This window comes from Salvia splendens, chromosome 18, assembly GCF_004379255.2.
Source record: "Salvia splendens isolate huo1 chromosome 18, SspV2, whole genome shotgun sequence".
In the NCBI taxonomy this organism is placed as follows: Eukaryota; Viridiplantae; Streptophyta; class Magnoliopsida; order Lamiales; family Lamiaceae; genus Salvia; species Salvia splendens.
This window is the reverse complement of record NC_056049.1, coordinates 18,333,694-18,360,947: the sequence shown is the minus strand read 5'-3', so window position 1 is coordinate 18,360,947 and position 27,254 is coordinate 18,333,694. Positions and strand designations below refer to the sequence as shown.

Sequence of the window (27,254 nt, the reverse complement as noted above, 5' to 3'; positions counted from 1 at the left end):
TGGAAAAGAATTTGTTATGCACAACCTACGAAGAAAATGTACTCTCTCTTTATCAAAAAAGTTTGAGTTGCTTTTTATTTACATTTATTTTTAAAAAATTTATTCTAATAAATAGTTAAAGTGGATAAATATAAAAGTAAAAGTGAGAATAATGTAAAGGAGTAATAGATCAGAGCCGCTTCTTTTTTGAACGAAGATTAAGAATAGTGTGTTAAGTGGATAGTAGATAAATTAAGAGAGAATAATGAATCATCGATTTAGGTTGTTCTCATCATGCAACCCGAAAACAACTCCTTTTTCTCGAAGATACGTGATCATCATGGAGAGTGGGTTGTTGTTACTGTAGACAACTCAACTCATCCAGTAGTCAAAGAAGGTGGCGTGATTATTGACGTTGTTAGAAATCCAACGGCCAAAAGTGTCAAGCAGCATTATATTTACCACGGTCCAAGTTTGAAACCAAATCTAGTTTCGGTTACTCAAATTATCGATCATGGGAAATATGTCCTGTTTGGTCCTAAATTAGGGGTGGGTAAACGGTCGGTTCAGTTATTACCCGAACCGACTTGTCGGTTAATCGACCCTAAAAATTGGTTAAAAAAACTAACCAGAACCGACCCAATTTTTAGCTCGGTTACTTAACTAACCGACTCGATTAGAACCGATCAGTTATCGATTATAACTGAACTAACTGAATGATTCAAAGATCAACACTTTAACTTTAAAAAACAATTCATCTACTTTTTAGTTATAATTATTATTATATTATTTTTCCTAAGTAATACATAAATTTGTTTAGGCACTTCAAAAGTTTAAACTTTAAATGATCTAAAAACATTTCTACGGTAATTAAGTGAAGGGATATCCTATTTTTAAAATAATGTTTAGGCACTTTATTGACTTTGAGATATTATAAATGAAAGTGACACAAATTAAATTAGACTATAAAAAATTTGAAAGTAAAATACATTTTCTTCTATCGTGACTCCACATAAAGAAGTACAAAATCAATGTAACGTAGATATGAAATTTTAAAAGTATAAAAATATTATGGAAGTTTATTCATTAAAAATATAATCGAATTAAAATTGAATCTAATTTAACCGATAACCGATAGGTTATAACTTATAAACGATTTCTAGAAAAAATGCAAACCGGTACCGACCCGAGCACCGTGGATTTCGGTTATCGGTTAACTGATAACTGACCAGTTTTGGTTCGATTCTCGGTTAACTGAATAACCGAGAATCGTTTACCCAAGGTTCACTCAAGGTTCACTCGGGGGAAACCTTTGAAAGAAAAGAGTGAGGCTTTGTCCAAGTTTATGGAGTTCAAGGACATTGTTGAAAAGGAGTTCACGAAGAAGATAAAGTGTCTTCGGAGTGACAATTGTGGAGAGTATATGTTAGATAATTTCTTCCAATATTGCAAAAATAATGGTGTTCAACGACAAATGACTTGTCCAAACACTCCTCAACAGAACGGAGTGGCGGAAAGAAAGCTAGCTCATCTCACCTCTATTTGTCTTTCATGATTGCATGTCAAGCATCTTCCTCGAGAACTTTAGGTTGAAGTTGTTCCATTGCATGTCATGTGACGAACACAATACCTCCCTTGCCAGGTACTCAAAAATCACCTTTCGAAATGTTATATGGTGAAGTCTCATATGTTAGTTACTTCCGGGTCATTGGTTTTATTTGCTATGTATATGTCCCTAAGTCTAATAGAACTAAACTTGACACAAAAACGAAGAAGTTTGTATTTGTAGGATATGATTGCTATGGAAAAGTGGAGGTGCATGGATCCAAAGACGATGAAGTATACTACGTCTAGAGATGTGGTATTATGAAGTGCCATCACTTTATTCTGCTCGAGATTCACAGCTCTTGATAGGGATCAAGATAGTTTAGAGCCGCTATTTCTTGACATAGATGTACAAGCTTCTAACCGTCAAGAAGCTGAAAATGGAACACCGATTTTTGAACAGATTGCTGATGCTTCTTTAGTCCCTAGACAGATTGGAAGTGCAAAAAGAAGAGAGACACGACAACTAGATTATCTCAAACATTATTCAAGAAACATAAACAAATATGTGCAACAAATATATTACCTAGCGCCACATGGCATATAGGGCTGGTGCACGGGGGCTACTACGAAGGACGGCCTCAATGTGGGTATTCTTTCTCACACCCATAGCTGCAGAAGCATCATAGGTCCGCCCAACTCGTTCCTCTAACCTATGGAAGCCTCACACAGATAATGGTACATATAAGACCAAGTGACACTGCCCCAACTAATCGTGATCACCTCATCCGGATCCTCAAAAGCATTCAGCCACATGAAAGGAGCCTTACACCCTGTGATGTAAGGTAAAATGAGTCCCCCAACAAAATTAGACCATGAATACATGCCCTTTGGATATATGCATAAGTAGGTAGATCATCATCCCAAGGTATCTTTGATTGGTTGATCAGAGTTGTCATCAATGTAACACCCCTTACCCGATTAATTCAATAATCGAATAAATGATGACACATTTCTGGTACAAATATGAAAAATACAGAAAATCCTTAATTATTTATTTGTTTATAGATAATTATTTTTCATTACATGGCAAATGGAAAATCTACTATATAACGTCTATATATATATGTGTGTGTGTTAAGGTCCTTCGCAGCTTTTCAGCCCAAGCTTCAATCAGATCACAGCCCTTAGATCCTTGAATTGGATGGTTGTGATGATCTGCATTATTACAATATAATTGTGCATTATTCAACTGAAAATCTGCATTATTACACTATAATGGTGCATTATTAGTCGGTGTGCATTATTCAACTGAAAATATGTATTATTAAATGACACGTGGCATCAATCTAACCATCGGATGACAAAATCGTGGGTCTGAGATTAAAAAGAACAATAGAACAAAAGATACAAAAAGAAAATGAATACATCCCTACATATATATATATATATATATATATATATATATATATATATATAGTAGTGATCTATAGCAAACACCTTTTAACCATATAACTAGAGAACAAATAATAGCCACAAGATCAAAAAAATCAAGGGCTAATATTAATTTTCGAATTTAATGAGATATTAGCTCCATCAATCACAAATTTACTCCATAATAACAAGTCAGGGGTATTATTGTCATTGCACAAAAAATTAGATTATGTAAATTTTTACTTCATTTGAAGGTTAACTTCACGGACATGAAGCGAGTGGATCTGATCAAGGAGATCGCGGCGGAGTTCGAGCTGATCGCGAACCGGTTGTCGGAGACGGAGGTGGCGACAGTGGCGTCGGTGGTGGAGTTGGAGCCGCAGCATCTGGCGGAGATCGCGAAGCGCGCGCAGAAGCTGACCGGGCCGAAGAATGTGAAGCTGAAGACGGTGATCGACAAGTCGCTACTCGCCGGAATAATCATCCGGTATGGGAATTCCGGCTCGAAATTGAGTTTAATTACTCTTAGGTTGCTGAATGTTGTATGTGAATTCAAGAATTATTGAAGAATTCGGAGCTCTGTTCATCAAAGCTAGAATTTGTCCGAGCAAAGGCGGCGATCGGTTTCAGCTATAAATACGGCGAATTGAGCTACAGAAATTCTTGTAATAATAGTAATTGAAGTTCATCCTCTTCTAATTCGGCTAAATTTTCATTCTTAATTATTTATTTGATCAGAGAGAAATTTGTAAATGCTGATGCTAGAAGGTGTTTGATCAATCTGATTTTACTTCACTCTTGTTTAGAAAATGCTTCACTCTTGTTCACAAAACACATCACTCTTATTCTAATTTTACTTCACTCTTGTTCACAAAACACATCACTCTTATTCTGATTTTACTTCACTCTTGTTCACAAAACACATCACTCTTATTCTGATTTTACTTCACTCTTGTTCACAAAACACTTCACTCTTGTTCACAAAACACATCACTCTTATTCTGATTTTACTTCACTCTTGTTCACAAAACACATCATTCTTATTCTGATTTTACTTCACTCTTGTTCAGAAAACGCTTCACTCTTGTTCACAAAACGCATCACTCTTACCATGATTTTACTTCACTCTTGTTTACAAAACGCATCACTCTTATTATGATTTTACTTCACTCTTGTTCACAAAACACTTCACTCTTGTTCACAGAACACATTACTCTTATTATGATTTTACTTCACTCTTGTTTACAAAACACATCACTCTTGTTTACAAAACGCATCACTCTTAGCATGATTTTACTTCACTCTTGTTTACAAAACGCATCACTCTTATTATGATTTTACTTCACTCTTGTTCACAAAACACTTCACTCTTGTTCACAGAACACATCACTCTTATTATGATTTTACTTCACTCTTGTTTACAAAACACATCACTCTTGTTTACAAAACGCATCACTCTTAGCATGATTTTACTTCACTCTTGTTTACAAAACACATCACTATTAGAATGATTTTAGTTCATGTTGCCTCCCAAATGATAGACAAATGAGTAGAGAGTATGAGCAAAAATGACAAAATCAATCAGCAGAAAATCACGAACTCAATTCTCCAACGTACAATGGAAAGAAAACAAAAAAGGAATTCAAAATTAGAGAAGGAAAATGGAGTAATTATCATCATATCATTCTCGAATCGTAATTATAGCTAGGGATTAGTAAAAACCCCTTGTAGAACCCTTTATTTCAAAATCTCCTCCAAATCTCACTAATTTACAAAATGCAATATCGAGAATAAGACGAGAATGCGAAAACAAATAAATGTTGATGGAGTTGAGCAGAAGCGAGTTCCAGTTGCGGCGCTGCTCGGTAATGAGATCGGTTAAGATTCAGCGAGCCGCAAACAGCCCGGCGGAGGACGCCTTCAGTGGAAGAACCGGCGCATGTGCGGCGGCGGCGGAGAGGTCGGCCATGGCGGTGGCTGGAGACAATTCAGATTCAGATTGTATAAATTGCGCAGAAGACAATTCACGCTGATACATTTGAGATATTGAATTCCAAAAATGCCCTTTGGCTATTATTTTTTTATAAAAATCTGCAAGATTATTTAAGCCATAAGATTAATTTGAAGTATAAAGATGTGTGACTGAGATTTGTTCTCTAGTTATACACTTAAGATTAGTTATACATTGATCACTATCCTATATATATATATATATATATATATATATATATATATATATATATATATATATATATATATATATATATATATATATATATACTTATACAACCTGGATAACCATTTAAGAAATTTACATGTTTAACAAAAGTGTACGAAAACTAAATCGCTGCAGATACATTGTACTTCCTATACATGCCACAACTAATATAGCAAAAGAATTACTCAAATGCAAAACATAGCTAATGACCCGACATGTGTATTTATACCACAAAAGCAAAAGGGCTAGTCTGATCACCTAATCTGCAGGGGGAAAGGAAAGGAGCGAGCTTCGACAAGCTCAGTAGTATACTCAAGATTAGAGCGTAATTTCCTAAGTTTATCCACTTATATTTATTTAAATTCAGAATCAAACAATATTAAAATCTTACATTTATGTCGTCAATCTTTGATCTCATGGAATTTTACCAGAAAGTTTATAACCACATATCAACTCATAAAGCATATATGATAATACAAAATAAAATTGCATAACACCAATTACCAAGCGAAACACAGAATATATAACAATATTATTCAATCACCAACACCTATGCAGATCACTAACAATTTCACATATTCAAACACATATAGCCCCTTTAAGTGCTTAGTGGCAGACTAAGAAGAAGAAAAAAAGTGCTTAGTGGCAGACTAAGATACGCGGACCAGATCAGAAACAGAATTCAGAATCAAACCACCCATTTAGGGTGCAGACGGATAGTCAGACCACCCATGAGGATGCATTTCAGACATATCAGATAGACAGATGTCAGACGATCCTCGCTTCGGTTATCCAAAAGACGAGTGATCAATGATAACACATCAAGCACGGGGCGTAAGCACAATCAAATATACTTTATATCTGACTATTTCCGACATAACACATCAACGCATATAGACCAGCCATCATCACAGACAGATCTGACATCTTCCCATGTAAATCATATAAGTATACATATCATAGGCATATATCATTTATCTCATTTACCTTAATGCTTATTTCCACATTTATCTCATTAACTTTACAGCCACAATTATATTCATTTTCTCATCAAATTACTTATTTCCAATAATCTTTAACATATCAGATCATCTTTTCACACCATATCATATTAAATAAACAGATAAATTCCAATTCTATCAATATCATCACATATCCAATATTCACATATTTCACCTCATAAGCAAAATATATAGATCACATAATGTATCACCGATTAACACACAATATTCTATATGCAATCACGTAAACTTAATCCAGGAATTAAGACGTAATTACCTCAAAATCAATGTCTTTGACATGTGAATCTCTTTATTCCTCCCCTTCTCCTTCTCCTTGCCCTTGTTAGTTCCTGGCAGAACAGGGGCAGTCTCCTTACAAAAATCATTATAAATTCATTTGAACTCGGTTAAAGCTGAATCTCGGTCACAAGGCAGAAGACACGCAAAACTATGTTAAGCTAAAATTTGGTAAGAAAATGAGGTCGTTTACTTGGTTAAACTGGAGTCGCAATATGCTGCTAGAACATGACACAATAGCTGCCTCTTTGGTTTCTTTCACGGTTTCACTTCAGCATGATTTCTAGTTGTATACTTTATTTCTATACTTTATCTCATACTAGCAGTGTGAATTCTAAAGTCACGTCAAAGTAGCAACAAAGATTAAAGAATGCTAAGCTAACATTTTATTTATATATTAAGATCATATTTTTCTTCCAATTCACCTCCCAACGATCTCTAGAAAAACAATTTTCCATCAAAACTTTAGAATTTTGTCTAAATAGCTGAATTTCGAAATGAGAATCACTTGAGTATAAACCCTAGCTTTCAATTAAAGATGAAATTGGACAAATATGAGGTGAAAGGAGGTTGCTTACACAAAGCGGAGTCAAGTCTTTGTCTAAATCTGCCCGAAAATGGCAATGGCGTCGCCGAAATCAGTCGGGCAGCAGCAACGCAGAGGGAAGAGATCGGCGAGTGTTTGAGCAGCAAAAGAGAGGCTGAGACACAAAGAGAGAGAGAGACGAATATGAGTGTGCTGCGCCGGTCGTCGGAAGGAGGCGACGGAGTCGCTGTGTGCCCCCTCCGAATGGTCGTGTATGGCGGTGTATGTATGTGTGTAAATTGGAAGTGTAGAAGGTGTGGTAAACATTATTTCCCGTAATTTCTAGAGCAAAGATATTTTCTCCATTTTCCTTATCTTTTCAATTTACTTTTATTTTTAAAATCCCACACTATTGGATTATCATTATATACACACATTTCTAATCATTTGAATTTCCTATTAACGTGACACAAATTTTCAGGTCCAATTTAGTTTAATTATTGACTTCTAACACATTTTTTTAAAAAACTAATTTCCGAGTTATGAAATTTTGGGTCGTTACAATCAACATACCGTCTTGTTTTATCTCAGTGTCCGGATCAGGTATCCATCCTAACAAATCTTTGCACTTGCTAGCCCAATCGGTATATTCGACGGGATAATCACGACCTGTGAAAACACAACCGTCTATTCTCAATCCCACAGGGCTTGCACATCTTCTAACGTCACTATAGCCTCTCCAACCGGTAGATGGAAAGTGTGCGTCTCCGACCTCCAACGCTCGATCAAAGCAGTGATAAGCTCGTTGTCGAGCTTCATCGACTTGCCACAATCCACCACGCCTTCAAAACCAAACATGTCAAGCCAAGGCCTCACTTTGTGATGATTATCAACTTCCCAAATTTTACTTTCTATCCGGCGAACCTTGAAAATTTGTGTTGTGCCATTTACCAACAATTGACTTGAAATGTGCTTATTTTGAAGATGTAGCACTGACGGATCTTCAGGTCCATAAAATAATTATCCTCTAGTCTCCATGTAATCAAATATATTTACAAAAACAAAAATTACAAATAAATTTTAGAAATAAAACATATATAAACCATATAATTTCAAATTCACATCTAATATAAACATATAAACCATATAATTTCAAATTCACAACTAATATAAATTTTAGAAATAAAACATATAATTTCAAATTCAACATCAATATCACAAAATATTATAAATCAAATGATGACCTACACCCCTAATCGACTCATATCCACAACAAGTAGACATTGTACATTAGAATCTCACATCTCTAATTGCACAAAACTATTTCACATCTAAATTCAAGCATGGTTTAATGATGGTTGTTACACTAACCAGGGCACTAATGTTGGAGAAAAAGTGGTCATTTAAGTATGCAGGAGCTGAAAATACATCGGAGCAGCTAAGTGTTATGGCAACTTGATCAACTGAAGAAAGAGCGGAAAAACTGCCAAAAAGTGAAAGCAAACTGATCAGGTGGAGGCAAGCGGAGCAACTGAGCCTGGCAGCTGAGTGAGTTGATCAAGCGGAGCCAACTACATGGGGATATGAGATGATAAGTCAGAGGAGAGAGAAACAAGGAACGCCCCTCTTAGCAAGGGTATTAATGTCAAATCAGGAGGATCTTGCCCTAGGGATTGGTGCCGAAGCCGTCCTATATATAGAGGAGGACATGAAGAAGAAAGTATCATTGAGCAACACACTCTCTACATTCTCTCATATACTTAGTCCGCAAGATAGCAATGAGCAAGGGGGATAGCAGCCACTGGAGTCGAAGTTCTACCACTACACCCCTCTCTTCTTCCTCATCTAGGAAGAAGGGAGCTAAATCTTAGAAGAAACTTTCATCCGTTTGTGTTTCTCTTAAATCCCGAGGGGTTGAAACATTGTTTATTTAGCTTTCAGTTTACTTTCTCGGATAATTTATGAATCCTTAGTTGTTTTTGATGTTTTCTTTAGTTAACTCTGGTCGCAATCTGTTTTTGTTGTTCGATCTTTGAATCTGAGTTTGGAATCCTGAATTTGAGATGTTGTTATTTGAAGGGTGTTGATGAAATGGAGTTGGTTTAGATCTGATGTTTTCCGAGTTGGAGTTTGTTTCGCTTGAGTTTGATTCTGTGTTTATAGCGTAGATCTGAGTTTAATGTTAGATCTCTCTGAATCTGTTCGTTTATGTATGGATCTGAGTTTAATGTTAGATCTCTCTGAATCTGTTCGTTTACGTTTGGATCTGAGTTTAATGTTAGATCTCTCTGAATCTGTTCGTTTACGTTTGGATCTGAGTTTGAGATATCAGTTGCATGGAGTAACAGTAGTTTCCATGTTGATCTGTTTTCCTTACGCTTGAATTGCATGGATCTACCTCAGATTTGTTTTCTTGTTTGTTTTGAGCTAAATGCTCTGTTTGGATTTGTCGTAGTGTTTAGCTACTCTGTTTTTTAGTTGATTGTAGAAGAAGAAGGTCGTAGTTAGTTAGCATAACCGTCTCTGTCACCTTTTTCGTAGTAGCATCTTTACTGTAGTATGTCGTTTCTTTTCAGTGGTCCCGCTTACTTTTTGCAGTAGCATCTTTAGTCAAGTTGATCAGTTTGATATGCCTAGTTTTCTGTTTGCTTAGTTTAGTTTCGTGACTTGAGCAGTCTATTCCCTTAGAAGTAAAACTTAACCTACTTTGAAGCGTGGCAGCAGCCAAAACCTCCCAAATGTCCCAAACACAACTCGACACGCCTTTGTCTCTATGGGATTTGACTCTTACTTCCCTTTACTAGTTAATAGTATTGTAGGTTAAGGTTTTGAAAGTCGGAGTCTCTCAGGTTGCACAAACAACAAGTCAGTAGTTTACTTGATACGTTGACAGTTTGCCTTGATCAAGTGCGCAAATCGTATATGTTTTAATCAGTGCGTGAGCTAGAGAACACTCAATCCAAAATAAGAGCTTTCAGTTATATATCCCAAATATATACAGCCCCATTTCCCATTTTTACTAGAAGCTAAATTGACATCTAACTTCATAAAGTTACAACAACACTTTCATGAACTCTCTATAACTTAACAAAACAACAACTAATTGAGCAATTAACAATGAACAATGTATATAAAAGCCATCAAAATTAACAAAACAACAAATCATTGGACCAAATTGAACGATTTTAAAATAAACCCTAACTTATAAAATTGGGGAAAACCTACACAAAACAAACCCTAACTTATAAAATTTGGGAAAACCTACGAATACCAAAATATTGAAGAAAATGACCACAATCATCGGATTCATCAGAAAATCGCTTGGAAACCTCGTTGCTGCCTCTCTCTCTCGAGTGTGTTCTGTTGTTCTGGGATGAAGGGTTTTATTTCGTGGAAAGACGCATGAGCTACATGCGTCTCTTGTAAAAACGCATGAAGCTCATGCACTAGAAAGAAAAACGTATTTTTTGTTATGCGTCGTTACATCAACGCATTCGTCACATGCGTTTCATTAATAGAAACGCATGTCCGTCATTCGTCACTCCCTTTGTGGAAATCAATAAAAAAGCAACCCTCTTTTACGGAATGTTTAAAGTTCCCTAGAACAAAAAAAGAATTTTCTCGATCATTGCTCGGTTGTCTTGTGTTGCTTTACATGAGAGTTGAAGAAGCAAAAGGTTGTCCAAATTCGGAACCTTAGATAGAAACAAGACATGGGAGTTGGTGTCCAGACCAAAAACTATCAACTTGTCTCGTGCAAATGGGTGTTCCGCCTGATCAAAAAGACGGATGGAACCGTTGACAGGTTTAAAGCTCGTTTAGTTGCTCGCGGGTTTTCTCGGAGCTATGGAATTGACTGCGAATCAGCCTTGTAGTAAAAATGGTGACAATAAGATCTATATTCTCAATTGTTGCGTTCAAAGGTCGGAAGTTGTGGCAACTCAATGTAAAGAATGCATTTCTTTACGGTGAGTTAGACCATCCTGTGTTTATAGAGCAACTCGAAGGTTTCGTTTCAACAAAGTTTCCAGCCTACGCGTTTTGCCTGAAGAAGGCGCCAAATGACTTGAAGTAAGCACCTTGAGCTTGGTATGGTAAAGCTACTCAATGTCTTCTCTGCTGTGGCTTTGGCATATCTTCCTCGGATTCCAACTTGTTCGTTAAAGTAGAACCACATATACACCTCATGATATTATTTTATGTTGATGACATGATAATAACAAGACAAAATGAGTCAGAAATCTCTGAGTTGATGAATCTGTTCGGTTTGAGATGAAAAATTGGGAGAGATTGGATGTTTCCTTGGCTTAGAAGTGGAGAAAGCAGATCAAGAATGTTTTGTCTCTCAAAGAGGCTATGCAAGGAGTCTCTTGGAGCGCTTCAAAATGGGGAAATCGAAAGATATGGTTACACCTATGAATTCAAATCTCAAGTTGAAGAAAGAATAAGGAAAGCCACTGAAATATGCTAACAAGTTTCAACAGCTCGTTGGGAGTTTGATTTATTTGACTATCACAAAGCCCGAAAATAATAATTTTTTTTTTCTAAGCTCGAAAATAATAATCTTTTTGTGTTATTGCTCAATTTGTGCAAAATCAAAGGAGTTATTATTTAGATGTTGCAAACATGATCTTGTGTTATCGGTCGATTATCCTGTACAGATCTAGTGCAATAATGAAGATGTTATAAAGCTAGCTTCAAATCCAGTTTACATGCTCGTATGAAGCATATTGAAGTCCGACATCACTTTATTCGTGAGAAGGTTCTGAATCAAGAGGTCGAGCTAGCGGGAGTTTGCACCAACGATCAAGTGGCTGATATTTTCACTAAGACCTTGGCGAAGTCTATGTTCGATCTTTTTTGTGTTGTCTTAGGTATAGATGATCAGAAGTTTGACTAAGATGGAGTGTCAAATTAGTGCCAAAAAATAGGAACCACTAACACATGTTATGCCTAGTGGCTGATTTATTTAATTTGTTATTGTTATCAATTTGTTCTAGATTTTACGAACCATTCATCGTGCATTTACTATAGTTTCGATTTTTTCTCTTTTGTTAGTGGCAAACATGGTAAGAGTGCTATAGAGTTTTTAGGAATATGTTGAGTAGTCTTGCCTGTAAATATGGTGTACTTGGAAGTTATCAAAACACACTGATTTGTGCCATTGTTCTTCTTCTTTTTCTGCTTTCCTTGTATTGTTATAGGTAGTTGTTAATGTCGAATACTGCCAAAAATTAAATCAATGTGAGGGTATATATGCAACTTCACAAGTTAACTTGATGCGGGAATCGAGGCAAGAAACGAGATGGGGCCTTAGAAAGCGATACTTTAGCTGCCCATTTTATGATTCCAAGCTCAGGCCTTTGCATTTGCACCGTCCCATCACAAAGGTTAAAGACAAACCAAACATGAGAAAATGCATGAAATATGACCTTTTTCTTGTGATAATTAGCAGTCCAAACACGCCCTTAGGATATAATAAAATATTATCTAAAAGCCTAGCAAAAAATATCATTCAGCTCGACGGACCCAACGTCCGCGACCAAAATTTGTTTGTCCTGCATCAATTACCGCAAATTACCCCTCTGATACGATAAATATTATATTGTGGTGTTTTCATTGGGTTCTCATTCTCCATCCATGAATTCCGTCGAGGAAATCATACTGGCTTACCCATTCGATTGAATGATGACCGCCATCAATAAAATAGACAAGAGGTTGGATGAGTATGACGAATTTATTTTTTCGTTTGTCCTGAATTCAGCCCCGACGTATACAACTCTGACAATTTCTCCTGCATAGACGACTCGTCCTTGGGATTTTTATATAAAAGTTGTTTTGAGCGTATATGCTCTTGTGAAGTTACTCAAACATACGTATACGACCCCGATCCATTTCTAGCCCTAATAAGATTTAATAACATTGATAATGGTTTATTTTAAACAAATATATGTGCAAACACGTACTCCCTGTGTCTAACCAGAAGTGAGACCCTTTTTTTTTGCACTCATTTTAGAAAAATGATATAAAATAGTTAAAGTTGAGAATGTAAAGTAAGAGAGAATAAAGTAGACAAGTTTTGAAAAAATGGGTGTAATAGAGAAGTGCCTCGTTTATAGTGGGACAAATGGAGAATAAAATAAATAAGTATAAAGCTTCTACATTGCAGGCGAGTAGTGGACAATCTGAAATGACAAAACATGTCAGATTTTGGCGGACGTATTATCTGGATTCTTGTGTTCCTTGCTTAGATTCTGGACCTCTAGCTACTATATATAGAACTGCATATTGATTCTAGTTTTATTACAATTGATTTTAAGATTTTTTTAAGGGAAATTGTACTATAATTTAATTTTTCACAATCAACCCACCTCTACATGTGAAAACATAAAAATTAAAGAATCAGAAGGAAAATACACTTTCATGGGCCAGGTAAGGAAATACTTCTCAAGGCTATCATCTGTTAATTATGGAGCCTAATTTATCTCCTACCATGTTTAGGATTTGTTTCCTTGAAGTATTTTTTCCTTGTGATATATGTTTCCTAGTTTGACTAGAATTAGGGCTCTCTAGTTGCTTATAAATAGAGGTGCTCCCTCATTGTTAAATCATGCTTATTCTGAAATTATATAGTGAAATCTCTGGCTTGGCATCGCCCCCAGACGTAGATACACATTGTATCGAACTGGGTCAACAATTTCTTGTGTTCATTCTCTTTCATATTCGTGATTGCCTGTGTTTATTTCCCAACAACTGGTATCAGAGCCTAGGGTTTAAGAGGCAGAATCACGATGGGGATCGATGAGAAAATTGCTGTAGAGAAGTTTGACGGATCTGATTTCGAATTTTGGAAGATGCAGATTGAGGATTACCTGTACGGTAAAGATCTCTGGAAGCCTTTAAAAACCAAACCCGAAAACGTTTGGCTGCAACAATTGGAAGATTACCAAGGGAGCTATGATAGTAGCTCGAGGTAAGAAGGAGGGTACGTTGTATACCACAACTAACTCCAAAGATTGCATTGATATTGCAAGTGAGGCAAATAATGCAGATTTGTGGCACTGTCGTCTTGGCCACATGAGCGAGAAAGGGATGAAGATAATGTGCTCAAGAGGTTTACTATCTGCCTGAAAACTGTTGAAGTTGGCCTGTGCGAGGATTGCGTGTTTGGGAAACAAAAAAGGGTGAGTTTCTCAAGAGGAGGCAGAAAATTGAAGACACAGAAGTTGGAGATGGTCCACACGGATCTATGGGGACCAGCACCTGTGAAGTCCCTAGGAGGCTCTGAATATTATATGACTTTCATCGACGACTCTACTCGAAAGCTATGGGTTTATTTTCTGAAGAGTAAATCCGATAATGGAGGAGAATATGAACTTGCAAAGTTCAAGGAGTTCTGCGCCGAGAATGGAATCCGCATGGAGAAAACTGTGAAAGGAACTCCACAGCAGAATGGAATCGCAGAGCGCATGAATAGAACGTTGAACGAGCGAGCAAGAAGCATGAGATTGAAAAGTGGATTGCCAAAGAGTTTTTGGGCAGATGCAGTCAACACACCTGCATTCCTAATTAATAGAGGTCCATCAGTTCCCTTGGAGTTTCAGATACCCGAGGAGGTTTGGACAGGAAAAGAGGTAAATCTATCTTTCCTACGCATCTTTGGTTGTGTTGCTTATGCTCATGCTAGTTCCGTTGAGAGAAGTAAGTTGGATGCTAAATCTATTAAGTGTACGTTCATTGGTTATGGAGGCGATGAGTTCGGTTATAGACTCTGGGATGAGCAGAATCGTAAGGTTATTCGCAGTAGAGATGTCATTTTCAATGAACAAGTATTGTACAAGGATAGATTGGAGGCGTCGAGTCCCAGCAGTTCTGAGCCACAGGTGGTCGAGCTAGACATCTCAAACTCGAGTGGGAGCAAGGAGAGTCAGAATGCTGAAGAGGTGCTTGAAGAAGAACCAAGCACTCCACCACCGACTATTCCGCTGCCTAAATCGACTAGAGAGCGACGTGCACCTGATAGGTACTCGCCCTCTAATTTCTATTTGTTACTTACTGATGGTGGTGAGCCCGAGTGCTATGCAGAGGCAGGAGAAGGCCCTGATAAACGAAGGTGGAAAATTGCCATGGATGATGAGTTTGCCTCTCTTCTCCTGAATGGCACATGGGAGCTTGTGGAATTTCCTAAAGGGAAAAAGGCTTTGTATTGCAAGTGGGTCTATCGAATCAAATGTGAAGCTGATGGTAGCAAGCTCTACAAGGCTAGGTTGGTTGTCAAGGGATTTGAGCAACGATACGGTATTGATTATACAGATGTGTTCACTCCTGTTGTGAAACTAAATACTATTCGTTTAGTGTTGAGTATGGTAGTTGCAGAAAATCTATTGTTACATCAGATGGATGTAAAGACGACATTCCTTCATGGTGATATGGAGGATGAGTTGTACATGACACAACCTGAAGGATTCGTACTAAAAGGAATGGAAAATCATGTGTGCAAGTTGAAGAAGAGCTTGTATGGTTTAAAGCAAGCTCCAAAGTAGTGATACAAGAAGTTTGATGGATTCATGATGGAGATTGGCTATAAAAGATGCTACGCTGACCATTGTTATTACTACAAGAGGTTTGACAAGAGCTATCTTATCCTGTTATTATATGTTGATGATATGTTGATCGCATGAGGTGATCAAAAGGAGATGGATAAGTTGAAAAGGCAATTGTCTGAACGATTCTCCATGAAAGATCTTGGAGAGGCTAATCAAATTTTGGGCATGAGAATCGAGCGTGACAAAGCGGCAGAAAAATTGTATCTTTCGCAAGCTGCTTACATTGGTAAGGTTTTGGAAAGATTCAACATGGATAATTCGAAGCCAGTAAGTGTGCCTTTAGGCAGTCACTTTAAGCTGTCAAAGAAGGAGTCGCCGAGTACAAAAGAAGAACGTGCTGAAATGAAGAAAATTCCTTATGCTTCAGCAATTGGCAGTATTATGTATGCAATGGTGTGTATGAGGCCTGATATTGCACAAGCAGTGGGAGTAGTGAGTCGGTTCATGGGTGATCCGGGCAAGCAACATTGGGAAGCAGTTAAATGGATCCTTCGATACTTGAGAGGTACTACAGAAAGTGTCTTATGTTTCAATGGCAAGAATGTCGAGCTGGCAGGTTATGTGGATGCAGACTTGGCGTCCAATGATCTTGATGGGAGAAGAAGCACAACCGGGTATGTATTTACTTATGGTGGTACTGCTATTTCATGGACTTCTAAGTTGCAGAAGACCGTTGCTTTGTCTACTACGGAGGCTGAATATGTAGCTGCGACAGAGGCAAGCAAGGAGATGGTGTGGTTGCAGAGTTTCTTAGATGAACTTGAGAAGGAGAACAAGAGTAGCATACTCTACAGTGATAGTCAGAGTGCTATTTTCTTGGCGAAGAATCCAGCGTTTCATTCTAGGACAAAGCATGTGGAGTTGAAGTATCATTACATCCGACACCTAGTGGAGATGAAAATCCTGCAACTTGTGAAGATACTTGGAAGTGAGAATCCTGCAGACATGTTTACTAAGGTGGTGACCTTAGAGAAATTGAAGCTATGCATAGCTTCAATTGGCCTTGGAACTTGAAGAGAAGGTTAGGCGATGCTAAGCGGATGAAGGGATGAGATCACGAAGAAATGGTTGTTTAGGAGTTGTTAGTCTCCAAGTGGGAGATTGTTAATTATGGAGCCTAATTTATCTCCTACCATGTTTAGGATTTGTTTCCTTGAAGTATTTTTTCCTTGTGATATATGTTTCCTAGTTTGACTAGAATTAGAGCTCTCTAGTTGCTTATAAATAGAGGTGCTCCCTCATTGTTAAATCATGCTTATTCTGAAATTATATAGTGAAATCCCTGGCTTGGCATCGCCCCCAGACGTAGATACACATTGTATCGAACTGGGTCAACAATTTCTTGTGTTCATTCTCTTTCATATTCGTGATTGCCTGTGTTTATTTCCCAACATCATCCAAGCTATTCGAACATTTACACAATGAGTTGCTTTCTTCTCCTGGCTTCTATTTATGATGAGATTGAAAAAGGCCATGGCACGCTTCTTTTGGAATAGAGTGCAAGAAAATTGTAAATCCACTGGAATGCATGGAGTTGTCTAACAACCTCCAAGTTGGATGGGGCTTTGGATTTTGTGATCTTCACCGGTTCAATTCAGCTATATTGGGTAAACAACTATGACGAATAATATAAACAACTATGGTGAATAATACAGAAGCCAACTCTCTCATTAGTCAACTTCTCAAAGTAAAATATTATTCAAATATGGAGGTCCTCAGTGCTCCTATAGGGTATCAACTAAGCTATTTATACAGAAGCCTTATAGCATCTCGCGAGCTAGTGAATAAAGAAATGGCCCGGAGAATTGGCAATGGAAAAAAGTTTCAATTATTGGTGAGAAATAGATAAATGGATTGCATACCTTAGCACAAAAAATCTTCCAAGCAACATAAACCTCCTTCTTCTTAGTCGTTGACTTAATTGAATATGATACAGAAAGGAGGTGCAATATATCAACTCTTTAACAAGGATGAATCGGATCGTATTTCTGCTATGCCAATTAGTACTCGCGAGTTGGATGATAAACGAATATAGGGATACGAAGGAATATATTCTGTCTGGACAACATATCATAGTCAGACACACTTCTTTGGAAAAGTCACGAGTACAAAGCCTCCTCAAGTCGAATGAAAAATGGCTGGAAAAGATTGTGGCATTCTAAATTTACACCAAAAATTCAACACTTCTTATGGAGAGCAGGTGTAAACAACTTTCCCACTAAGGAAAATCTTTATCACTGAGGCATCGATGCAGGATCTATTTGTGAGATTTGTAGCTTGAGTTGTGAGTCAAGTGATCATCTATTGTTACATTGCACTGAATTGGCTAATTTTTTTGAGGTATGGCCCCTCTTCGCTTGGAATCTCATCTTCTTAATAGCTCTTCTTTTAAGCAAGTGGTTTGGTCTCTTTTGGAAAAATTACTTCATGAAGCCTTCGCACCTTTTGCTTGTACTACATGAAATAGAAGAGGAAAAAATGAATTTTATTTTGAGCAAAATTTTTTTAACTGGAAATAAATTCTTTCATTGGCACTAGGGCTGGGAAAATATACCGAAATAAAGCACTTACCGTACCGAAAAAATACCGAAAATACCGAATTTTCGGTATACCGTACTTTTCGGTACGGTATCATACCGTACTGACAGTTTTAGGTACGGTAAAGATATGCATTTTGTATATACTGCGGTATACCGCGTTATACCGCAATTGCGGTATATACTGCAAATAACACGGTATACCGCAAATACGGTATATACTGCAATTGCGGTATATACCGGAAATCACGGTGCACCGCTGTATACCGCATATTGCGGTATACCGAAATCACGGTACGGTATACCGACAAAAGCAGTACGGTAACGAGATCTAAATTTTGGTATACCGACAAAAGCGGTACGGTAAAGGTTTGGTTTTTGGTCATACCGCACGGTACGGTACGGTATGCGGTATGGCCATTTCGGAACGGTATACCGTACCGTTCCATCCCTAATTGGCACACAAAAATTGGAGGAAAATGTCAGCCACTTTGGAATGGGATGCTGGAAATAAGACTGAACATTGCAATTTCCAGAAATGGAAACCTCATCCATCAGACACTCTTATGATGAAAAGTAATATAAATATTCTCCAGAAATGTCGAGTTTGATTGGTTGTGATCTTTAGAGATGAAAAGGGGATGGTTGTCTTCGTGTGTGAGACTGAACTAAGAGTGGCTGGGTCCACAACATTGATGAAGGCTATTGCAATTCGTTTGAATACAACCCTTTTACAAAATATATCTAAGGTATATGTGTAATGTGATAACCAAAATTTGATTAGGGGACTACATGGTTATGTGGATCTTGATCCATACAGTGAGGTTATGAAAGATCACATCAGTGAGGTTATGAAAGATGACATCTTCACTATTGCGAGAAGAGTTAACATTAACGATTTTCAATTCATCCTTAGAGCTTGTAAACGTGTTGCTCACTTATTGTCCAACAGTCCAAACTTTATAGGAGTACTAAAGTTATCTTATTTCTCGAAAAAGAAAAAGAAATTGGCAAAAGAGGCAAATCCAAAAATAAACTGAATTGAAGCCAACATGCATGCATTCATTACACCAAGAAATAAAAGCAAACTACTTTGGAACACAACAAAACTAAGCAAACAAACAATCTTAACACAAACTAGCTAGGAATTAAATTCATGAACAAAAAAATCATGCATGCATTATAACTCCACCAACAAATTCAAGGCACAATGCCGCCGCCGATGCCTCCTACTTTCCCAATCCCTCCGCCGACGCCGATACCTCCCACTTTCCCGATCCCGCCACCGACACCGATCCCGCCTACCTTACCAATCCCGCCGCCTAAGCCGCCGAGTCCCCCAGCGCCACCAACTCCTCCCATGCCACCGATCACCGGCATCACTCCAACGTAGCCGATCCCGCCCCAGCCGCCTACACCGCCGCCGTATGAAATGAAGTTTTTCTCATCGGCGACCGAATTTTGTGAAGGGGCAAATGCATTGAGATTAGGGTTTGTTGTTTGGGGATTAGTTGGAATGTTTCTTGCGGTTGCATGAGCTGCCACTAGTGCAAGTGCTAGCAAAACAATCAAGGAAAATTTTGCCATTTCACTATGACTCTAGGGGAATGTAGTACTATTTGTATAGGATATGAATTATGAGGTAAGCATGCGAGATCTATGGGTATATATAGGCAACTTTTTTTGTTTTCATTGAAACGGTGGGCAGTTGTGAGAATTGAAATTAAGTCAATATTGGTAATAAATTCTGGGTGTGGCAATCTCGAGAAAGACGTTGGATTCTGCATGTAAAAGTGAGGGCATGCAGAAGTAGGTGAATCAAAGGAAAGATCATTTAAGGAAATGGTTTGGTCAACTCACAAGAAACAAAATTTGTTTTCATATATATTCTTTTATCATATTTTCATATTGAGATATCCTTCATGGCGTGTAGGCATGCACAAGGGTCGAAAAGCGCCGGTTCAGGGTCATGAACCGGCGGTTCAAGGGTCGGGGAATGTATGAACCTGAACCGGCCCGCCTAGCTCCCGGCGGTTCCGGTTCCGGTTCAAAAAACCGGCGGGTTACGGGGCGGTTCAAAACCGCCGGTTTTCGGCTTGAACCGCCGGTTCCGGGCCGGTTCGACGGTTCGACGAATTGTTTTTTTTTTTTGCATTTTTCAACTTTTCAATTTTAATCAACTTACATTACACTTTTCAAGTTTGTTTTTTGTATGAAATGTGAGTAAATAAAATTGAAAAAAATACGGATAAAGTTGCAATTTTATTGAAATTGCATGTTTACAAATTACACGTTACAAGTTACAACAATTACAAATTGAAAACATATGGCGGTCTTGAAGTCTTAAACAAAATTTAATTACAAATGAGACTACTAGTGAAGAACTAATTACAAATGACAAGAAACGATGTTGAAGTTCTTAAACGTATAAGTGTATTATATATATACTCTTAACCGGCGAAGAAGATCTTTCTACATAACTAAATTAAGGACACATTTAGCAATTCAACTTTAAATGTTGAGTTTCGTCTAACAATCAACAAATATAGTAGAATTGTCAAAAGTTTCCCTCATTTAGCCGTATAGAGAAATATACTTCATCGACTAGAGTATATACAAATACAATTATGTAATTGTTTTTGCATATACAAAAACATATGGCGGTTCAACCCTAAACCGGCGGGTTGTCCACGGTTTCCGTCAGAAAACCGTCGGTTTCTAACCGAAAACCGGCGGTTTCTGACCGGTTTTGCAGGCCTACACACTGACCCTACGGCCTAGCCTCTGAAAAGTTGCCGGAACCGTCAGAAACCGGCTCCCTAACCCGCGGTTTACCCCGACAAACCGGCGATTTACCCCTCAAACCGGCGGTTTACCCCGCGAACCGCCGGTTCCAACGGCTATACTAAACCCCTACGCGAACCCTACGAACCCCTAACCTACGAAACACTATTTAACCCTTTGAACCGGCGGTTCGAACCGCCGAACCGCCGATTTTGAACCGCCGGTTCAGGTTCAATATATTGCCGAACCTGAACCGGCCCTTCCGACCCTTCAACCCTTCTGCCGGTACAACCCGCCGGTTCCGGGCCCGGTTCCGGTTCATGAACCGGCGGGCCCGAACCCGCGGTTAACCGCCGGGCAGGGTCGGTTTGTGCATGCCTAATGGCGTGTCTCATTTTATTTTTATTGTATTTTATAAATAGATACTAGCTCTCTCCATGACTCCATCCATCACTTAAAGAACCATTTTGACATTTTGGGTTTTCACGATTTATAGAATCATTATATTTTTCTACTTTAGTATGCGGACCTCACATTTAATCAAATTTTTGCACTCACGATTCAATGTAAAACTAATACTTCAAATGGGTCACACATTCCACTCACTTTCTCCGTTTACTTTTCTTCACAAACTCAAAACAATTTTTTATAACTCTTCTGAGTCAAAAGAGCCCCTTAAATGGTGGACAGATGGAGTAGGGTTATTTCACTCATATTTTATTGATGTATAAAATAATTATTCTTTATGTTCCCATTTATAGTATCAGTTTGCATTGATATATAATTTTAAAAATGTAAAGAAAAAGTGAAAGAAAATTTAGTAGTAAAATGTAGGTTCTACTCTTAGATATTAACTTTATACTAAAATATAAGCGTATTATCTACCAGTGTAGGGTCCACTACTTTGTGAAATTAAAAAGAAGGTAACTGGAATTTTAAATTGTGAACATCTTAAAATGTAAATTGAGATAATCCCTCTGTCCTCAAAGAATATGCAATTTGGATTCATCACAGGTTTTAATATAAAATTGGTAAAATAAGAGAGATGTAGAGAGAAAAGGTAATTAAAGTATTGTTAGTGGAGAATATGTCCCACCTCAATAGAGAGAAAAGACTTTTTCCCAAATTACAAAGTGTATATTCTTGTAGGACGGACTAAAAAGGAAAGAATGCATATTGTTATGGGACGGAGGGAGTATTATTTAGTGGACGAAGAGAGAAGAGCGTATATATAAAAGTGAAATTGGCATTCCCCTTATTTTTCATCAGCATTTCTTAAAAACTGTGGATAATATAATATTTAATCGTGAATGTGTATAATCGTTTGTTAAATGAAAGGAGAAAGATGGGATAAAATGATCTGATGATTAGTTAGTAGCCTTAATAGCAATTATGCGATCAAATTCTTTTTGTTGATCTCTCTGGGGCGAATTGCCGATTTGTTTCGTATTTTGATGAAATATTGTCAATTTGTTTTTAATTAATAATCTTGTAGCATATATTAATTAGGATCATGCAATGCAGTAAGCCATGCAGCCTCTGCTGCGTACACTTGTTGCAAGAACATGCAGTGGGATATTTATTGTTGGTTGTCTATACTTAATTAATTGCGAGTTTGTGACATAAATTCGAGTCAGGATGATCATCATTTTTTCTGCGAAATTTACTGTCATAATGAATTGCATTCAAACTTTTAGCTGCATTAGGGTTTGTATATTGCATTACGATCTTACTTGAATTAACAACAAATAGGGACATTGTGTATAATGAGAGTAAACTTCGTTTCTTAAGTCCTTAGAATATACGACCGCTTCTACTGAGGTGGAGCTTCCTAATACTGAAAGTGAGGAGGGATCATCTTATTTGTTATTGCATCAAGCTATAGAGCTTCACAATCAAATTAGTACTATGAAGTTTGATTTGCTAGTCGGATTTTGGGCAAACCTAGCAGGCTAATCGGGCTACTATCCATAAAATTAACATGTGAGCATTCCAATATATAATGATGAAAATTAGTCATATTTAATTATAGGATGTAAAACATTTAATTATGATAATTTTGAAGGATACTCTTAAACTCAAACATGATTAAATATTAATTTTGGATTTATCTATATAAATAGAACAAAATTATATTTTGACAAATATGTTTTATAAATTAAAATATTTCTAATAGTGAATGTCGAATTTTCTAATTTATTTACTTGCTATGGTAAAAATCTAACATATATGTATATTTAAAAAGTAAAATTTAAGGTTATTTTTTATAGCTATTTATATTATAAAAATTATCAATGATATGTGTCAAACAAGACAGAACAATAGACAATAATAGTTGCACGTGAGTCTAACTCATCGGTCAAGCCCTACTTACATTTCAGGTTAATCGGAATATCGTATTACTATAATTTAATCGGGCTACAAATTTCAACCCTAAACCTTTAAATTTAGCTGGTTATTCGGGTCAGACCACGAGTTATCGGCTGCACTGACATCCCTATTCATAAATAAAATGATGAATGAATAGATCTTGACATTATTGGATATGATGTTGATCAAAATATATGTCAAACTATAGAACTTGAATAATGCCTTGTAGAGTATCAATCAAACAATAAAGTTTGTATACGAATGGTCAAGTAGTGAGCAAACTATTGTGGTCGGCCCACGAATTTCGGGCTGTATTGACATATGTAACGCAGGTGTCCAAAAATGAAGCAAAGTTTGTCATAAATGTCCTTATATAATGTAAAGAATAGAGTGGCTCGGGCCAATGTTATGGATGCTTTGACGAAAATATCTATTATTTCATTTATTTATATTTTCTCTATCCGGTGATTTTTTTCAAGAATGCAATAATCAGTAAGATAGAAAAGAAGTTATAGCTAAGGTCTCACAATAATTGATTAGTTAATAACTTAAGATTGGTTATTCATAATTAAAATACATCATCATTTCCTTTATAAAAATATTTTTTTGTGGAAATATTTTAATGAAGTCATGGTTTTATTGAAAAATAAATGATGATTTGAATTCATTAGTTATAGGGTATAGCTATTGTTCTACTCACGATTACATTGCACATACAAATTAAAACACTAGCATATATGATATTCATTATATTATTAAATTTGGTTAGATTTAATTTCATAAAGTTTAAAAATAAAATATTAAATCAGGATGTTTGAATATTACTTAGTTGTTTTATTTATATACGAAATTACACATATTTAAAAACACTAAAGTAAAATATTTTTTATTTTTTCTCTTATTTTAATTAAACAACACCGTTTTAAATAGAATAATTGGAAAAATTTTAGAATTTGACATAATTAAAAAAAAGGATAATAGCCTAAATTAAATTGTGTAGAAGTATAAATTGTTGTTGCGGATTACGTAAAACTGTATTCGCAGATCCTTCAATCCTCATCACAAAGCAACCGAAACTTCTGCAAAGAAAGCATAGTTTGTTTAACATATATGTCTTCCCCAAACCTATAAATTAAGCATCTCTAATCATCACAAAATTGAGAAACATGGCTCTCTCTTCCAAATTCGTAATCAATGGATCACTCAATTATGCATGGTTATGCAGAGGATTCGTCTCTGCCACCGCGCCATCTCACAAAGTAAGCCACATCCATTTTCGTTTATTTATGAAAATCTCAAAGTAAAGAGTACAAAAAAAGAATAAAGGAAATTTGTGTGATGATTTTATAAAATAGGCTAAAATCGATAAAGACACGTGCGAAAAGATCATAGAAACGGCCAAAACGTTAAAAGAAGGGTCCAAAGATGTGGTTAAGGAAGTCAAGCGCGTCGGCGAAGCTATCACCGGAAAGGTCACCAATGCTACCGGAAATGTATGAAATTTCTCTCCCTGTCTCTGTGCAAGGGTATTGTGAAATTGTATGACAAATGGCATGTAATCAACTGCAACCTCTATATACTATACAAACTCTAAACTATGATCTGAACTGTTAGATTTTAATATTTGATGTCAACAAATGACAAATATGGTCAACAAAAAATGTTAATAGATAAAGTAAACACAGTAAAATCGATTGACATTGTGTTGATATTTTCTGTAGAATTTATTTGTCACTTGTTGACATCAAATCTGACAGTCTAAATGATAGCTCGAAGTTTATAGAAAATATGTAGTTTGCTCACCACCCTATGACAAATTAAGAAATTGTGTATATTTTATAATTATATTTTGAGTTCATAAGGATTATTTTCTTATTAGAAAAAACTAAATATATCCTTATTTAATATCTTTACGGTGGCAGATGGTGGCGGATGCGGCCAAGAAGGGGTTCGAGCGCGCAGCGGAGACGGCGGAGACTAAAAAAGGCAAAGATTTGTTAGATACCGGTAAAGTTGCCGCCGAAGCTGTACAGGAAAATGTCGAAAAGAAGGATAAATGAAAACACAAATAATGCATATTTTATGATATGATAAACAGACTAGTTGGATTGGATATCATGTGATTTGGATGATGAAGGTATATATTTTTACTATTTCTTATTTTTCGTGTTTTAATTCAAATAAGTATATCTTTTTTTTTTGTGTGATCACGTGTTTGATTTGGAAATAAATATTTACTTACAATGACCGAGGATGATATTTTAAATTTTATTTTGTCGTTCTAATGGTCTAATAAACTCGATATTTTTGGGATACACATTCTAAAATAGAACACCCGAATTTACCAGGTGTATTCTAATTTTGATCTCCGAGACTCCGAACCATATTTTGCAATGATCAACAAATCAATTGCTAACTATTTAAGTTACTAATTCTGTTAACTCATCAATGCAGAGAATTAAAAATTTCAACACGGTGACATGTAAATGTCAACACATAATTTTGTTGAACTTCAGTATAGTATGTTGATATTATGTGTTGACATTTTAATGTCACCGTATTAACATTTTTAATACACTGCATTGATGCGTTAGCAACTTAAATAGTTAGCAATATAATGCACCCCTGATCAACAATATATTAAAATATCATTTGTAAAATAAATCAAAATTTTAACGACTATTCTACTCTTTCACACCTTGGTTTTCAACCCTAAAATGTGGATTTAATCCTATCTACAACTCGCCAAAACAATAGATATAAACTACTCATATAATTAATTGACTAATATAAATTTCAATATATTCTTAATATATACTCCCTCCGATTATCTTCGATTATTTTAAGAGGATTATTTGACTTTTTTTAAAAAAAATAAGAGTAAAAAGTTAGTGGAATGCGTATCCTAATTTTGTATATTAATTATTTAATAATTATATGGAGTTCACTTACTAAAAATGACAATGACAAAAGTGAAATATATAACTGCCTCCGTTTCACAATAGGAGTCACTCTTATTGTGGGCATGTATTTTAAGAAATGTAAAAAATAGTGGTTCGAAAAGTTAGTGGAATATTGGTTTTATAATAAAATATAAGTGAAGTGAGTTAGTGGAATTTGGGACCTATTTATCATTTATGGTAAAAATGAAGTGTGTCACTTATTGTGGGACGGACCAAAATGGCAAAGTGTGGAAATCTGCGCCGGATCTCTATTTTCTTTGGACTCATTTAGTGTAGGATTTAATTAATTTAATTTGGGATCAAGACCCTTTGTATTTAATTTAAATTGTGTAGCCCACAATTTATATTTCACAGATTTGTATTATTTATTTATTGGATTGTACCCAACACGGAATTGAGTTCAATAAATATCCCTCACGGAAAGGAATTATTAAATCCACCCATTGCATGTATGTGGCAATTGATTTTAAGACATGTGTGAAAAATACTCAATTCATAGAGTTAAAGGCTATTTTGTTTTATATGGTTGAAAAATGGTTAAAATATTTTGCGCGTATTCAAAATGTGTTTTTGATTGCAAAATGCTTGGATCCAAAGTGGAAGTTGCATGGTGTTCATCAAATTTTAGACATGTACTATGGTTGTTTGCACGATTTGAATTTTTCTCAACTTCGCGAAATGGGCTTGACAAGAGGAGAATGCTTCGAACTAAGTCTTCCGAATGTTGATGAAATCTAACTAAGGTTAGATAGTGCACTTCGTGCTCTCGATGCGGAATATGAAATGCGGTATAACACCACTCACCAGGTACGTGCTCCTCCTAGTCCTTCTACATTTGATTTTGGTGGCGGGAACTATAGCAATGTAATGATTGATCCAGACGTAGTATCACAATTGCAAGATCTATACGGTGCTACTATATCTCCACTCTACCGTGATTCTTTCTCCCATAATCTGCAAAATAAAATTTCAATTCAAAATCAGTCAAGCACAA

General features: G+C 36.4%; 2 protein-coding genes and 1 long non-coding RNA gene across 3 annotated transcripts; 1 reads left to right on the top strand and 2 right to left on the bottom strand.

The window, feature by feature from the left end:
- Positions 1-4,517: 4,517 nt before the first annotated feature.
- On the bottom strand, positions 4,518-7,375 carry LOC121777977. Its single transcript, XR_006045569.1, has 2 exons — positions 6,455-7,375; positions 4,518-5,049 (listed from the first exon to the last, which is right to left on the bottom strand). It is a non-coding gene; the product is annotated as an uncharacterized LOC121777977 (long non-coding RNA).
- An 11,968-nt stretch (positions 7,376-19,343) lies between these two features.
- On the bottom strand, positions 19,344-19,730 carry LOC121776845 (glycine-rich protein 5-like). The gene has a single exon (XM_042174004.1). It carries the CDS (start codon positions 19,728-19,730, stop codon positions 19,344-19,346), a length of 387 nt encoding a protein of 128 aa, XP_042029938.1.
- Positions 19,731-24,463: 4,733 nt separating this feature from the next.
- Positions 24,464-25,428, top strand: LOC121776844. Its single transcript, XM_042174003.1, has 3 exons — positions 24,464-24,556; positions 24,653-24,790; positions 25,220-25,428. Exons 1-3 carry the CDS (start codon positions 24,464-24,466, stop codon positions 25,355-25,357), a joined length of 369 nt encoding a protein of 122 aa, XP_042029937.1. The 3' UTR covers positions 25,358-25,428.
- The last annotated feature ends 1,826 nt before the right edge of the window (positions 25,429-27,254 follow it).